The sequence below is a fragment of the Rhineura floridana genome, chromosome 9, assembly GCF_030035675.1.
Source record: "Rhineura floridana isolate rRhiFlo1 chromosome 9, rRhiFlo1.hap2, whole genome shotgun sequence".
Lineage (NCBI taxonomy): Eukaryota > Metazoa > Chordata > Lepidosauria > Squamata > Rhineuridae > Rhineura > Rhineura floridana.
This window is the reverse complement of record NC_084488.1, coordinates 125,157,458-125,171,070: the sequence shown is the minus strand read 5'-3', so window position 1 is coordinate 125,171,070 and position 13,613 is coordinate 125,157,458. Positions and strand designations below refer to the sequence as shown.

Below are 13,613 nucleotides of genomic sequence, written 5' to 3'. Positions count from 1 at the left end.
AGCAGGGAGCTGGCCTCGTGTGCCTTCAGACCAGAGCCTGGGACCAGAGCCTTTAAAAGAGGATTGGGCAGATACATGGAGGTGCATAAGGATAACAAAGGCTACTAGCCACGACCCCACAGTCAGAGGCCGTAAGCTTCTGAATACCAGTGGCTGAAAACTGGGGGGGGGGTGCTCTTGCCCTCAGGCTCTGCTTGCAAACTTCCCATGGGCACCTGGTTGGCCACTGTGAGAACAGGATGCTGGACTAGATGGGCCACTGGCCTGATCCAGCAGGCTCTTCTTATGTTCTTTTTTCATTATTTGTATGGGGGGGAGGGGTTCCCCCAGCATCATTCATAGCAGCTGGGAGGTGGGCAGTTTAGAGCAGAGAACATGGTGTAGATCGAAAGGGGTGATCAACCTTTTCCCCCTAAGTATGCTCCTAACTGTGGAGCCAGTGTGGTGTAGTGGTTAAGGTGTTGGACTACGACCTGGGAGACCAGGGTTCGAATCCCCACATAGCCATGAAGCTCCCTGGGTGACCTTGGGCCAGTCACTGCCTCTCAGCCTCAGAGGGAGGCAATGGGAAACCCCCTCTGAATACTGCTTACCATGAATACCCTATTTGTAGGGTCGCCATAAGTTGGGATCGACTTGAAGGCAGTCCATATACATATGCTCCTAACTTATTTTGTCAAGGCTTGAAGCCCACAGGAGAAACAGCAGGCTGAGTGTGGTGGCAAAACAAGGCAGGTTCAGGCAAATCAGCTTGCTGTCAACCTGGTTGCAGCAGATTCTAGCAAGCAGCAATAGGATGTCTGCGAGCTCCCAGTGGCTGTGCTGCTGAGCTATCGAAGGTGTTGTCTCAGCAAAGGACCAGATCGTATGAAAGCTGGCAGGACCTTCCTGTGTCTCCATATCCCCTGGGAGAGCTGTCTGCAATCCTTAAAGGCCCACAGCTGATTCTGCAGTTGCATGGCTGAGTAGCAGGTGGTTACAGGGGACTCGGCCCCAGAGTTGGAGGACAATGGGAGAGTGTCGAAGAGAGTGCTGACTGAGTGGGGCAACTGGTGAGCCATCCCAACCCAAGACCTCTTCAGAGTGACACGAGGGCCCAGGTGCAGGGGACCACGACAGCTTCCATGATTAAAATAGCAGCCCCACTTGCAAGCTCTCCCTCTCCCCCCCCCTCAAAAAATGGTAGACCCTGATCACGGATCTCCTGCATCATGTCTACTCGAGCTCTAACTTCCCTTGCTAAGGAAGCTCCTCTCATGTTGCATAACATGAGACAAGCATCTCTGATTCCATCTGTTCCATGCAGCTGGGATTGGCGGGGGGGATCCTGGTCTACAGCTGCTGCTTGTCTGCCCAACATGCCAGTGGTGTGGAGCGTAATCAAAATGCAGCCCACAAAACCAGAGTCCTTGGATTCATGCCTCAGGCTGTTCCCATCCTTGTTGTTTGCTTTGCTTTAAAAATTACAGAAAGAGCGACGAAGCTACCAGATATCAGGGCATCCCCCCCCAGTGGCTTCCTGGCCGGTGTTTTGAGACATCCCCCACCCTCAACCCACAGGTTGCTAAAATCTGCAACTGGATCTGAGAAGGGTGGCATCCTTATGGCAAGGCTCTCCTCTTTGCAAGCAAGGGAATGCATTTACCTCCTCCGCCATGGATTTCAGCCTGGAGAGCCAATCCTCTCCTTGGTCCAGGATCATCTGCAAGTCAGAGTCTTCGTGCTTTAACCGCAAGGCTGCCTCGACAATCTGGTTGAGATTGGTGGTGCGGAAGCGATACAGATATTGGTCCAAATGAGTGCTGGCAGGCTTCTGGGTGACGTCAACTAGTGGCTGGCTGTGGAGGGTAAGAGCACAAGGGAGTCATTCCCCTACGCTCAGCGTTGGCCAAAAAGACCTCCCAACAGAAGTGTTGCTGAAGGGAGGCCTGGGCTCTTTCCTGCCCCCTCCTCCTCCTCCAACCCTACCTCCCCCCACTCTGGTTTTGTACAGATTAGGGGCAGCCAAAATGGCACTCTCCAGATTTTTTAAATTTATTTTATTTTATTTATTACATTTGTATACCGCCCCATAGCCAAAGCTCTCTGGGCGGTTTACAACAATTAAAACGTCAAAAACAAATATACAAGTTTAAAAACACATATATATTTTTTTTAAAAAAACAATTTAAAAACAGATGCTCTTGGTTTCCATCTCCCAGCAGCCATCAAGGCCGGTGGCCACAGATGATGAGAACTGGGCACCAACAATGTCTAGAGGGCATCATGCTGGCTCCCTTGGGTATAAATGCTGTAAAATATGAGGAAACCCTTGAATACAAAACTCTGAATTCTCAACTTCTAAGCTTTTAATCTGAGGGTTACCATGAAAACCCCATTCATAGGGTTGCCATAAGTCAGAATCGACTTGAAAGCAATCCATTTCCATTTTCCTTTTCATCAACTAAAGTTCAGGTATGGTGATCTAGGCAATAAGGGTAATGATCAGCTTGCCAAATTCAAATCCGTGGGAGAAAGAGGAGGCTAATGTACTCAGCAATAGATGTAATATACTCTGAGGTGCACAGAAATTCAGTAAAGTGTTTATCTCTCTTCCTTAGAGGTGACTCTGATTTACTTCATTCAAGTAAAAACACAGTCTTCCACACAATCACAAAATAAACCTTTACTGTTAGGGTATTTTGAGATTTTTGTGGAAGACATCTCAAATGCAAAAGTGGATTTTATATTCAGGCTGGGCAGGTTTATTTATTTATTTATTATTAGTATTATTTATTTGATTTATATCCCGCCCTTCCCCCCAGCAGGAGCCCAGGAAGGCAAACAAAAGCAGTAAAAACACTTCAAAACATCATAAAAACAGACATTAAAATATATTAACAAAACAACTTTAAAAACATTTTTTTAAAAAACTTTGAAGACTTTTAAAAAAAAGATTTATCACACTTTCAGTGCTGGGACCCTTGTAGAAATTATTTTGTATTTATATTTTCTCTTGCATTTTGACATTTTGGAAGCCGGGACCTTTAAGAAGCTTTAAAGGCACCCTATAATATAATTTAAATGAATGCATGAATGAATTAAACGAAGACAAGACAGTGTTTCTTTTTCCTTGAATGAAGCAAATCAGAGTCAACTGCCTTCCTGTGCACCTCGGAGGTCTCCTCCCCTTTCGTCCCTCTGTTTGGTGCCTTCCCTTCTGTCCTCCATTGGAAATGTTATTTGCATGTGCCCAGAGAACCCTTTCCTTTACTATTTTGTCATAGAGAATCCTTGGCAATTGGAAAGAGTTTCTAGGACCAAGATATGAACCTCTGGAGAGATGTACTAAAGATTAGGCCCCTTGGCGAATGGCCAGAGCTCCTCTGAAAAGCTGGGGTGATGTGCTGGCACCACTCAGTCCAGCACATGGGCTATCAGACAGAAAACAAAGCAAAGCCTCCAGACATAGCTGCATCTGCTCACAGGTATTCGCTGGTTGCTCTGGCCTTTCCCTTTCCCCCACCCTTTGCCAAATTGCTACCTTCTTGGGGCAAGGCCTGCTCTTTGTTTCCGCTACACTGGAAAGCACCATGCCACCGGGTCATCATCATCATCATCAACAGTAACATTCAGTTGTGTCCATTCACAAGCACAATGGACTCCTCTTGTGCAACTGGACTTCCCCTTTCTCTCCTCCCTTTCTTCTGGATACACCCCCCCCGATTCCTGAGCAAGTGGGGGGGCTGGAGGTGGAGGCAAGGGGGCTGGATGAAGGAGGAGAGGAAGGGGAAGTCATGTTGCACATGTCAGCTCATGTGACATTGGGTGCCATCCATAAATATAAAAAATGGATTACCATTTTTAATCAATTAATCAGTTGCCCTGCAGGGCATTCCCAATTAATCAAGCAATACATTTTTTTAAAAAAAAATGTTAATGATTATCATGGGCCCAAGGAGAACCTTTGACAAGACTGGGAGGATGAAGAGTGGGTTGCAGATGTTGGGGAAGGGGATGGGGAAATCCTGGCTGAGACACTTCTGGAACCCTCTGGCAGCTCCGTGTCTAGTCTCAGATGACTGAGGAGAAATCCTTCCTGGCACACAGCCCAGACCTAGCCGATGAGCAAATAGAGCCAGGCCAGAGTGATCAGACCAGTTCAGAAGGAGAGCTAAGAATCTCACCAAGGCCATGCTAGCTGGAGAAAAGACGTTTACAAATAGACAGATTTCTCTCTGCTTCTAGAAGGAGCCCCTGTCTTGCAGCACAAGTTAGAAAGTACCAGAGCAACTAGTGCAAGTAAAGTGCCCGCCCACCTCTGTTATATTTACAGTGACTGGACGTGATAAGGTTGTTGCAATAAAGTCTGCTGTTGCCTCCACATGCCTAGTCTGCTCCTGTTCTGTATCCTGAATCATGCCAAGAATGTGATGTTGTGTTCCTGTACTGACTTCTAGAACTAAGCTTCTCGTGAAATCCAGTCTTCTAGTCCTGAATCTGCTTCTCTAATTGGGAGCCAGGACAATTATTTGTAAAAATTAAAAAACTGCCAACGGCAGGCACCATTTTTGGCCAGACATCTCCATTTCTCTCAGAGACAGGAGGGATTGACTCTTCTATAACAACTATATATTAAAATAAAGAAAATATAACTTATTCTTGTGTGCATTTCTCCTTGGACATGCCTTTTTTATACAGAAGTGTGCCTAACACATGCCCTTTGCAAGCAATTTTTCCTAATATCATGCAGCTTTGAGCACTATTTTCACTAGCCACCCGTCAGGTAAGCTTTGGTTTGGATTCCTGCATTGAGCAGCAGGTTGGACTCAATGGCCTTACAGGCCCCTTCCAACTCTACTGTTCTATCATTGCAATATATGCATTTTTGTGCACACCTTTTGGTTGGACTACTGCATCACAAAATTTGGAGAAGAGCAACTTTTGAAGAATGGCTGCGTTCTAGTTCACTTCCCAGTTTGAGAAGTGCACATCAGATAAACCGAACATAAGAAGAACTTGGCTGCTGGATCAGGCCCAAAGCTGGTCCAACATCCTGTTCCACAAAGCAGATGCCTTTGGGACATGTGGACAAGCGTCTCCCAAGTAAGTGTGTTTAGGTTTGTAGCATTAATTGGGTAACAACAACCACCCTCACCACTACAATCTTTCTTCTGATGCAGCTGCTGTAGCTCGCTGATTTATTCAGCACGGAAGCAATTTGCCACAGGAGGAGGGAGGGAGAGAGAGGCCAGGACCCAGCCGGCTGCCTTGGCGGCTCCTGGAGTGATATCTCCCTACTGTTTAATTGAATTTTTGTTGGAGGGAGCCTTCCCTCTCTGGGAAAGCAAACTCCCGGGATTTGCCCCAGGTCACGTAGGGCACACACACGAGTCAGGTGATATTTATGGCCCCAGGAATATCTTTGACATTTTCTAAACAAGCACGTTGCAGGGGAGACAAGGCAGGAGCAGGCAGCGAGCGCACAAGAAGCTGAAACAGCTCCTTCCGGGGGCTTAAAAAGAAATAAACAGAGGTTGGAAAGCAGCAGGTCTCCCCCTCCATTCCAGCCACCAGCCAAGCCGTGCGGTTTGGAAGGCACCAGCGGCTCCCAGCTCACCTTGGCCTAACCTACAAAGGTTTCTGCCCCTTTGGGAGCCAGCGGTCCAGGGGGCTTATTCCCTTTGCTCACTTTGTCCTCTCGCACTCCCAGCTGGAGCGGCCAAGGAGGGAGGGAGGGACAGGCGGCTCTCCAGCCTTTCAGGGCAACACTGCGGACGGAGGGGCAGGGGGCAAAACTGGGGAGGCGGGGGGCAGCCATGAAGCCAGAATGATCAGCCCCGAGTTAATTGAACTAGAACAAGCCACCCAGTTCTGCTGTTACATTTCATGGATATCCAAGGAAAAGACCATCCCAGGCGGGCACATTGTCACTGGCCGCTGTGAGTCCTGTAGTCCTTCTCAGGCCGGCTGTTGCAGCAGCACAAGGACTACTGTGCTCAGACACAAAATCTGAAACAGCGACAGGAGACCCACTCTTAATACATCCTTGCCTTTACTCCCAATTTATTTATTTTATTTTATTTAGTTAATTATGTGAATGCAGTTAATTAAAATTAACTGTGACATTTGTTGTTTTATTACTGCTGTTGTATAATTTTATTATGAAATTGTTTTTGTAATTGTTGTTTGCTTTTGTTGTAAGGCACTCTGAGCACAATTTTCTTTTTTTGTAAGTCGCTTTGGGTTCCATTTTGGAAAAAAAAGTTACTAATATATATAATAAATAAATAAATAAGTTGATGCCTGTTTGCCACACACACACACACACAAAAGCCCCTTGCAGAGGTTTGAACAGGATGGAAAGAACATCCTGCAATGCAAGGGAAGTCGCAGCAGCAGCAGCACGACCCCCGTGCCCAAGAGTGCGCTTGAGAGTGACACTGTTTACGGAGCATTCATCTCGATTTTTTTGCAGCGATGCTGGAAAGTTGCCTTCTGCTGCTCAGCATCGTCTACACTGGCTGGCAGCAACGGCTCTCCAGAATTTCAGGCAGGATTCCCTCCCAGCCCAACCTAGAGGTGACAGGGACTTTGAACCTTCTACATGCCAAGCAGATGCTCTGCCACTGAGCTGCAGCCCTTCCGGTTAGATGACATTGCCCACAAATTCCAGCATATTTCCCTGTCACTTTCCTTATCACAAAAAGTCTGATTGGGGGGGGGGGTGTTGTTGCGCAAGACCTTCCCATCCGCTGTAATGCACAACCTGCATTTGCCAGTATGTGATTGAATCCCACCTGAAAATAGTGAGAGTCTGGAAGCAAAGAAAGAAAGAAATGCTGCATGGTCTGCTAAGGATTCATCTGCACGGAAGCTGTTGCAAGCCTCAGACATGCTCATTTGATGGGCAGAAGACCCACAAGCCACCCACAAGGACATTTGTACATGATATTGTTTGTATAAAAGAGCCAAATCTATCATATTCGCACTTTCCGAAACAACATGAGAACTGAAATTCAGCCATCCTTCGAAAGTCACACTCATTTGAATTTTGCAGTGCAGTTGTCCAACCAGGCAATGGTTACAAAAATGCAACATACAAAAATGCATTATATTAGGAGAAATTGCTTGCAAAAATGTGTACATTAGTCAAAACTGCATACAAAATGTGTTTATTAAGAGAAATTTTCACTAAAATGCTGAAGAATTTGCATGAGGATTTTTTTTTAAAAAAAAAACATTGCAAATCGCTGCAGAAATGCGGAGAACCAAATGTAAGATTGGGAGAATTTTTGTTACTGCTTAACTCCCCAAATACCTCCTTGCAGCAGGGAGCAGATGCTCCCATCTAGATGTGCCCTTGGAACTTACACCACAGTCTTAAGCACATTTACTTGGACATTAACCTCAAGGAGGCTTCCTGCCAAGTAAGCACACATAGGATTGTGCAATCCATTCCTCACAGTCAGCATTCCTTGCCTTGTATCCCATTTGCCATGCACAATAAACACCTTTCCTTAGGTAAACCTACTCTTCTGGTGCACCTCATTTTCCCAGGCACCGCAGGCAGAAGATTTGAAACGCTGGAAAATGTAAATAGAGCAAGGAGACTTGTGGCATCTTAAAGCAGCGTCCCTCCACCTGGCACCCTCCAGTCTTTTGGACTACAACTCCCATTGCCCCCAGCTGGCACAGCCACTGTAGTCCAAAACATCTGGAGGGTGCCAGGTCGGCAGGGGCTGCCTCAAAGACACACATTTATTATGAGACAAGCTTTCATGCACTAGAGCCTGGTTCATCTTTGCTGGTCTTTAAGGTGCCACAAGATTCTTCTAGTTGCAAGAGAGCAACACACCTGTCCTTCTGGAAGTTGGAAAACATAACACTCCTTCCAAGCACACAGGGACACCCAACTATCAAGGAATCTTTGGGGTGGAATCTTGGAATCTTGGTCTCTTAACTTCAGATTTCCCTGTTTCTAAAGGAAGGAGTGGGGGAGAGGGGATGATCATGGCAATCCTTGTGGTGTTCTGAGGGAAGATTAAAACCAAGGTTTTGCAGACATTTTGAACACAAAGCACTCGATGAATGATTACTAACAATAAGCCCTGAAATCACAAACTGGAGGCGGCTCCATCCAGCAAGCCAGGAGACCGCATCTGAGAGGGGTCTGTCAGAACAGCTCACCCCAAAATACAATGAGGCCCATTCAGCTAGGCCATCCGGGGCCTACCGAGTGGAAATTTATGACCTGCCTTAAATATCACCTTTTCAACTCCGTGCCTTGGCTCAGCAAATGCTTGCCAATGGACGCCATTCTCCAGCACCAGGGCCCCCATCCAACCCAAACAAATAGGCTTGTAATAAACCCACAGAAAGACTGGTGGCCCGGCAACAGCAGCCGCCACCGCCGCCTCACACCAGCATACCTGCAGTCTGCGATGATCTCATCAATCAACTGAGTGACGAGGGTGTCCAAGTCGCTGGGAGAGCACTTTGCTTTCAGGGCGAGGTGGACCAGCTCCAAGTTTGCTTCCTATATGGGGCACAGAGCACAAAACCCACATGCCACTGTACCCACCCCTATCTCCACACGGCTTAGCCCAACTGCCAGCTTCTGTGAGCCCAGGGGGCCATGGGAGGGCCAACCCAACATGGCAGCCAGTGACAGTCCTGCACTGTACGCTACACAAACACAACCAGCAATATGACCCACGAAAATGTACAGATGCTGGTCATGTACTTCAAAGAACAAACACTTACCAATAGGACAATGAACAATAATACTAGGGCTGTGCACAGACCCCCCTAATCTGCCCTGTGGCTCCAACACCGACGGGGAAGCATCAGGCTGACCCACCTTGGGCCGACCCAGCTGAGCCACTCCCGAATAAGTTCGGGAGGACGGCTCATGTTTAATTATGGTTTTAAAAAACCTAATTAAACATATCGGCGGGAGGGGGAGGGGAAAGGAGATGTTGCGTCTTCTTCCCCCCCCCTTCCGCAACTGAGAGTGGGGTCAATTTGTCCTTCATGATGCTGTTCTGCAAAGGAAAGCCCTTTTCAAACAGCATCCCCCAGGATCGTTCCCCCGGCTCATATGATCCTGTATGATGCTTTTTTGCCTTTGCACAACAAAACACCACCTGCACCCCTAGAGGGTCGCTGCCTTCGCTCATGAGGCAGGAAGGAGAGCTGTGGCACAGCCCTAAATAATACTATGCAACAATTGGTTATAGATCCATTTCAACTATTTTTTTTCCAAATATGACCCAATTAGTCCTACGCCCAAGAGATCGTAAGAGATCTTTTGGTCCCACAAGGGGCAGTGATGGCCACCAACTTGGATGGCTTTAAAAGAGAATTAGACAAATTCATGGAGGAAAAGGCTACCAATGGCTACTAGCCATGCTGGCTACGCTTTACCACCACTGTCAGTGGCATTGTGCTTCCAAACGCCAGTTGTTGGAAACCGCAGGAGGGGCGAGTGCTTGGGGGCTCTTCATTAAGGCATCTGGCTGGCCACTGTGAGAACAGGACGCTGGCCGAAATGGGCCACTGGCCTGATCCAGCAGGCTCTTCTTAGGTTCTTGTGTTCTGTAGCATTATTGTTCCTGATCCCATTTTTGTTTTTGCTTTTTGAAGAACATCAAAAGTTTATTTACATATTTGTGGGTCTTCTTGCTGTGCTGTGCTCCACACAGCCTGTAGGTCGTTGAGTCAGGAGCTCTTCCCGGTTCCATCCCACTCCATGCCCAGCAGAGTTTCACAAGCCCTATTCTGTGGGGGACTAATAAGCATCATGCAAGTGTCAAGGTGGTGGAAGCCAGTGGACCCCAGACTATGTGTAGCAACTCCAGGTGGCACAGAGTGACTTTCTAGGACTATACCACTTCAGGCTATATATCGGGGAAGTTGCATATTGGACGGGTCTCACATGAAGCAGGAAACAACTGCATTTCATGAAGAAGTTTAAGGTGAACCCTTCCGCCTGTGGTGCCAATTCTGCAGGTGCAATAAGGGCCAACATTTAAACATGTGATTCCACCACCACCAGCACCTGCAGCCTGAAATATCCGGTGGAGTTACTGGATGTAAAAGATTGGGGTGGCCCTCAGGTCACAGGGTTCACCTGAAGTTCCAACCTCCTCCCCAGGGGTCTCCAGGGGAGAGAATACAATTTCAGGGAAGAAGGGCAAGAATCGGAGATGTATTCCTCTGATCAGCCCTGGGATCTTTTGGCATTCATGCTGCCCCCACCAGCAGCAGCTGTGCCCCGCAGGCTCCACCTCCAGACTCCTAACACAGCCAGACAGCCCTTAGATGTCTTTTCCAGGCTCCACTAGACTCGACCCCAGGTTCATCAGCCCCGCCCACAAGATCTGCTAGTCACTGCCCCTTACTTCACAGGCTCCACCTTGCATTTCAAGGTGTGAGCCTTAGCAACTCTATATAAACGGGTTCCTAGAGACCTATAGCCAGTCACGTTGCAACTACAGGAAAATCCTCTCCCACAAGGTTTTCTATATGCTTCTGCCTGTGAGTAGCCAGCTTCATCTCATCTGCGGCCATAGCCAGGGTCAGCTTTCAACCCTGAAAGTGCAGGACCACCATGCCAACAGCTGAAATGGCAAGGAAGCGATTTTCCTCGAGCCTCCATTGGCACGTGTGTCCTTGCATCCTTCCCACAAACCGTGGTGGCTAACAGCTCCATGTCAGCAGGGCAGTGGGATCTACTCTGGGTTTCAGTCTGAATGTCTGGACTAAAACCCAGGGTGGATTCCACTGCCCCGCTGGCATGCAGCCAGCAGCAGCCACTGCCACAGACTTCACTCACCAGCCGGTCTGCCGCACCAAAGAGACGATTCTGCACATTGGTTCTGTGGCTGATGTCTTCCCAATAGGAGGAGAGGACCACCACGGGCTTCACGTTGCCCCACGGCAGGTAGTAATACTGACAGCCTGTCAGAGAGAAAACACAGAAATGTCCCCAGCCAGTGAGATAATCATGTATGTGTTCCTTACCTTAACCTTAACATCAGCTGCTAAGTCCACTGTTCTGAAGTCCTATGAAAGCACGCGTCCGTCCCTGAAGGCCTGCACTCTTAGCTTGGTGCTTTGACATACAGTCAGAAGCACCAGAAAATGCACCACCTGCCACAGGGTTCTGCTTTCATCTTTCCAGCACGAGGATACTAGCGCTGCCTGAGCTGACATCATGACGCCGCCCCTTCACCTATTTCTGATTCAGTGGCCAGACTCGGAGGGAGGGCGTGGGAGGGACGGTCTATTGCAGAAGATGCGGTACAGTTAAGCCAACTGCACAGAAAGGGGAGTGAGTAGTGCAACAGTCTAGTGCTTTGAGCAGTAGCCTGGCTCCAGGTGAAAGAGCCTGCCTACCAGGCAGCATTTTCTTCATAGGACATCCATTTAATCCGTTATTAAAACAGACCAGCTATGCCAACAAATTATTAATGCCTGGCAATGACTTCAGACAGTCAGCACACCGTACAGGGAACAAAACTTCAGGATGGGTGAATCTGCCAGTTCCCTCAGTTTCTCATTTTGCCAGTCTTAAGGTCAGTCCTCCACACTTTCATATCATAAAAAAAATCCTCATGGAAACACACTAGCAAATTTCTCCTAACATACACATTTCTGTATGCACTTTTGCCCAATATACACATTTTTCCAAGCATTTTCATTAATATCGTGCATTTTTGTACATTCACTAACATATGTATTTTTATGGGACCTTTACTTTAGTATATGCTATTGCATTGTAAATAACGTCAGAATGCCTCAGGGGAAGCGATGCATAAATAAAATAAACCATAATATTAGTATATCCAATTTTTCCAAACACGTTGGTTGGCTGGAGAGCCACATTTCAAAATACGGAGAGTGAGAATTTTGAAGGATGGCTGTGTTTCGGTTCACATATTGTTTGTTAAGTGCAAATTTGGTAGGTTCCCCTTTAAATATGAACCGAGCCGAATTTATCCCCCATCCATAGGAACCATGCACATTAATGCTGGGATGCAAAGAACCATTCTGACCATCCAGCCCTTGACAAAACTGCATCCCTGCTTTTGTGGACAAATGTTCCAAACACATGTTGCCATTTTAAAAAAAAAAATACCCATGGAGATAATAAGACAAAATGTTTCACACATCCCCATTTTCAAGCCAAGGCTGGATGGCATCTGATGGAGATGTGGTAGGACAGAATTCACCTCTGTAAAGAAAAGGTGAGATTGATGCAAGGGGGCCCAGAGAGTCCCAGTCAATTCTATGGCTTGGGACTTCAAACAAGGAACATTTTTACTTCCTTCTTTTCTGCAGCAGCCCCCCACAATCCAATCCACATTGTTCAGGAGGGGGTTGTGACCCTCTGGAGAGCTTTTTAGGGCTCACAGACGACTTCAGGGGAGAGGACGGGGTGACAAAGGGTCCTTTCACAAACTTGCTTAAGTTAACTTATCTTAGCATCCAAGTCTAGGAGTCTTTGGAAATGTATTGGGCAAACACACACACACACACATTTTTCTAAATGCCTTCTCTTTTTAAAAGAGATGTGCTTAAGCAGAGTCCAGGCAGTAATGATGGGCTCCGTTTCTGCAATAATCAGATTTGCCATCGAATTAATTATTATTTCTTATTTTCTCTACCTTTGCAGAGAGAAGTTTGAAGTAGCAACTCTCTGCACCTGGTTTCTGATTCATTCTTCTTTTTTTCGATGCAGTTTTTTTTTCAAAAATTTGCTTTGAAATCATCAATATGTGAGCTCTTCAAATATGTATTCCCTTTCACTGATGTCAGTGAGGTGTTTATTGCAATTGACAGACAGAAAGCTACAGGGGGGGATGAGGTATTGATTGTAAGCAGCAGGGTGGAAGACACTGACTTGACTATCTGCCTCAATCTGCTCTGCAATGCACTTGAAAAGGAATGTAAACAGGCAATAATTACAGAATTCAGAATAAAGATTGCTACCAGTGGAGACTAGTGAAAAAATAGCGATTATAATATTGATAATTCTCTGCAAAGCAAAATTTTAAAAAATCAGAAGACATGGGAAAAATGAAAAGATATCGGAGGAAAAAGGAACCAGATTGTTAACGACCACGGGGGGGGGGGCACATTTAAAATGGAACATAAAAAGAGAGAGGATTCCATCCCTACCAGGCAGGCATCTGTTAGGGATACATTATGAGCAGGAAATCCACCCAAGGGCAGGGTGGTTGAACAAATTCACCTGTGAAACACCTGGCCAATCCTGCAGCACCTAAAATGCTCCTTGCACCCTCCTTACCATCAAACACTGCCCGGCTGTACTGCGTGGTGGAAGCCAGGGGCAGGCAGGTGTTGTCAAACTTGTTCCCGTAGTTCCCAATGCTGACCTCAAACTGAATGGCATCGTCCACATCCTGCAACATGGTGACTGAGTAGAAGGCAGCAAAGAGGCAATATTTCCGCCGGCGCAAGTGCTTCTGCAATGAAGGAGAGAGGGGCGGGGATGGGTCGATCTTGCCTTCAGACTAAGTGGGGGGTGAAGTCTGGGAAGATGTAGAAGTCTGTGCATGAGAGTCCCCCACCTACAAGGCAACCTGCAACCCCCAGACCCCTTG

At 47.1% G+C, this 13,613-nt stretch overlaps 1 protein-coding gene across 8 annotated transcripts in view; it reads right to left on the bottom strand.

The window, feature by feature from the left end:
- DYSF (dysferlin) overlaps positions 1-13,613 on the bottom strand; it is a 218,817-nt gene that overhangs the window by 128,622 nt on the left and 76,582 nt on the right. For all 8 annotated transcript variants that reach the window (XM_061583673.1, XM_061583677.1, XM_061583675.1 and 5 more), the window contains 4 exons: positions 13,298-13,475; positions 10,820-10,944; positions 8,412-8,518; positions 1,646-1,838 (listed from right to left, as the gene is read on the bottom strand). In XM_061583673.1, the coding sequence (XP_061439657.1) occupies positions 1,646-1,838; positions 8,412-8,518; positions 10,820-10,944; positions 13,298-13,475 (603 nt within the window). The remainder of the gene's footprint in view (positions 1-1,645; positions 1,839-8,411; positions 8,519-10,819; positions 10,945-13,297; positions 13,476-13,613) is intronic.